This window comes from Wasmannia auropunctata, unplaced genomic scaffold (assembly GCF_000956235.1).
Source record: "Wasmannia auropunctata unplaced genomic scaffold, wasmannia.A_1.0 LD336116.1, whole genome shotgun sequence".
Classification (NCBI taxonomy): domain Eukaryota; kingdom Metazoa; phylum Arthropoda; class Insecta; order Hymenoptera; family Formicidae; genus Wasmannia; species Wasmannia auropunctata.
The window spans coordinates 3,813,256-3,815,798 of record NW_012026774.1 but is presented as its reverse complement, the minus strand read 5'-3'; the positions used below and the strand labels follow the sequence as shown (position 1 = coordinate 3,815,798).

General features: G+C 28.4%; 1 protein-coding gene across 1 annotated transcript in view; it reads left to right on the top strand.

Moving 5' to 3' along the window:
• The first annotated feature begins 983 nt into the window (after positions 1 to 983).
• Positions 984 to 2,543, top strand: part of LOC105448508 — a 2,549-nt gene continuing 989 nt past the window's right edge. The window contains exons 1-4 of the mRNA XM_011687151.1: positions 984 to 1,338; positions 1,489 to 1,561; positions 1,685 to 1,744; positions 1,858 to 2,541. Coding sequence (XP_011685453.1) covers positions 1,202 to 1,338; positions 1,489 to 1,561; positions 1,685 to 1,744; positions 1,858 to 2,541 — 954 coding nt within the window. The 5' untranslated portion in view covers positions 984 to 1,201. The remainder of the gene's footprint in view (positions 1,339 to 1,488; positions 1,562 to 1,684; positions 1,745 to 1,857; positions 2,542 to 2,543) is intronic.

The following is a 2,543-nucleotide window of genomic DNA, read 5'->3' as shown; positions in this document are numbered from 1 at the left end:
GCTGATAAATTAAAACGCGTAGATGTTTTTATTATGGATGAAGCTCCTATGGCGCCACGTTATTATTAGAAATAATGGATCGAACATTACGTGATATAATGCAAAATGATTTATATTTTGGTGGAAAAATTGTACTTCTCGGAGGAGATTTTAGACAATTAATGCCTATAAAAGAAAGAGCTACACGTAGTGAAATTATAAACTTATCTATAAAATTTAGTACTTTATGGAAACAATTTAAAATATTTTCATTAACGGAAAATATAAGAGTTTTATCACAGGAAAAAGAATTTGCACAATTTTTACTTGATTTAGGTAATGGTACTTTAAATGATCAATCAAATAATGTTCAAATTCCAGAAAAATATATTGCAAACGTTAATTCGGATATGATTAAAGAAATATATGAAGATATTATAACACATAAAAGATATAAAAATATTGCTAATCATGTTATATTATCTGCTAGAAATATTGATGTTGATGAAATAAACAAAAAAGTAGTGAATTTGTTGGATGAAACAACAGAAAAAATTTATACAAGTGTAGACGTTCTTGAAACATCTGATAATGAAGACATACATGAAATAATTATGACAGAATATCTTAATCCTACCAAAACTCTTTTTAAAAAAAAGAAAAAGGTTACGCCAAGTATATAAAAAAGTATCGTATGTTACATCCTTCCTAAACCAAAAATATTATTTTAACAAATAAAAATTGACCAAAAACAAATATGAGATCATTCAAGTTGCCAAGTATTTGATTAGACATAAAAACAAAAATTTCTTTTTAAAAACCGTTTAACCATTATACATGCAGCAAAAGTTTAATGCCAGTCTTTCCAAATATTTTTAAGTTTCATAAAACAGGCTTAAAGTGACTAAAATGACCAATGGGATCACAGTGAAGCAAAAACTTGGCGTGCCCGCATTTTATATATATCTTATTAATTAAATATTAATCAGGGTTGTGCGTCTACGCGTAAAATATAATACTCTACGTTTACGTGTAGACAACGTAAACTATTTTATAAAGCGTCATCTATGTAGACAGTCAGTAGACAATGAATTAATATGGCGTACAGGACGCATAACCTAGCTCTTATGGAAAAACAGTACGTTGATTAACTATTGTTCGAAGTGTTCCATCACTTCCATCGCGTAGTAAACGTTGCCGCATTCTGTGCTGAACATCTAAGATGCCACGAAAAATAAATAGTGGATTTAATGAACTGGATTTTACTCTGATAAAAAGAAACAATAAGTATTATGCACGTTGTGCATATTGCAGCCACGATTTAACTAATACATCTTTTCTCCGTTTAAAATCTCACAGGTAAATTAACATCTAATTGTAAGTTACTAGGATTTATGCATTATTTATATAATTTTGTAATTAAAATAATATAAATTATACAATTAAAATATGTCAAATCTAACCTATAATCTAACTCTAACTCTAATTCATTAAAAAATTGTTTTGTAGATCAATATGCAAAAATACAGCTACAACAAATCAAAATTCCTCTCACATAGACATTCATCAGGAAGAAGTAATGGTAAAAAATACTTTCCTAAAAATATGTTCCTTTTTTATGTCTTTATATCAATTTAGAGAAAATTTATATATAAGTATATTTTATATATAACATGTATATATGACTAAATAATATACTGTTCAGATTGTCGATGCAGTTACAAGCCAAGATTTGTCTCACATAGATGTTGAGGAAGAAATAGTGGTAAAACATATTTGTTCCTTATTTATATTTTTATATTAATTTAAATAAGATATGTATGTAAATGTATTTTATAACACTAATGTATGTACTAATGAATAATATATACTTTTCAGTTTGTCAATAACACAAAGCAAGTCAGTGCAGAGAATAAAGAAAACATTCCAAATAACACGGCTCTTATCACAAAAGATTATTATGTAGTACCTATCGATCCATTATGTGATACAGATCAATTAATGGATAAAACTGTACCTTCATCAACTCCACCATCAATTGCAACGCGGTCATCAAGTCCTCGTTCTTCGAAACGAAGAAAGAAGAACGAATCGTTAAATAGCTTCTTAGACAAAGTCTCGGATAAAGAACTTAACGAATTACATACAAAACTATGTAGTTTTTTTTTTGGATGCAATATTCCTTTTAACGTTATAGAGTCCGATCACTTTAAAAATTTTGTTAAAGCTCTTCGACCAGCTTATAGGTTACATTTACCAGGACGTAAAGCATTATCATCGACTTTATTAGAAAAAGAATATGAACGATGTCTCAAAATGTCGAAAGATATCATCAATCCTGAATCGGTATTACTTATAGATGGTTGGAAAAATACTTCTAATAACACGAAAACTGTTGTAACTATATTGCACAATGCTAAAGGACATGCTGCATTTCTTAATGCCTGGGATGTTACTAGTGAAAGTGAAACAAGTGATAAATTAACCGATATTGTAAACAAATCCATCCAATTAGCAATGAATTTATATGGTACAACAATATATGCAGTAGTATCAGATAATGC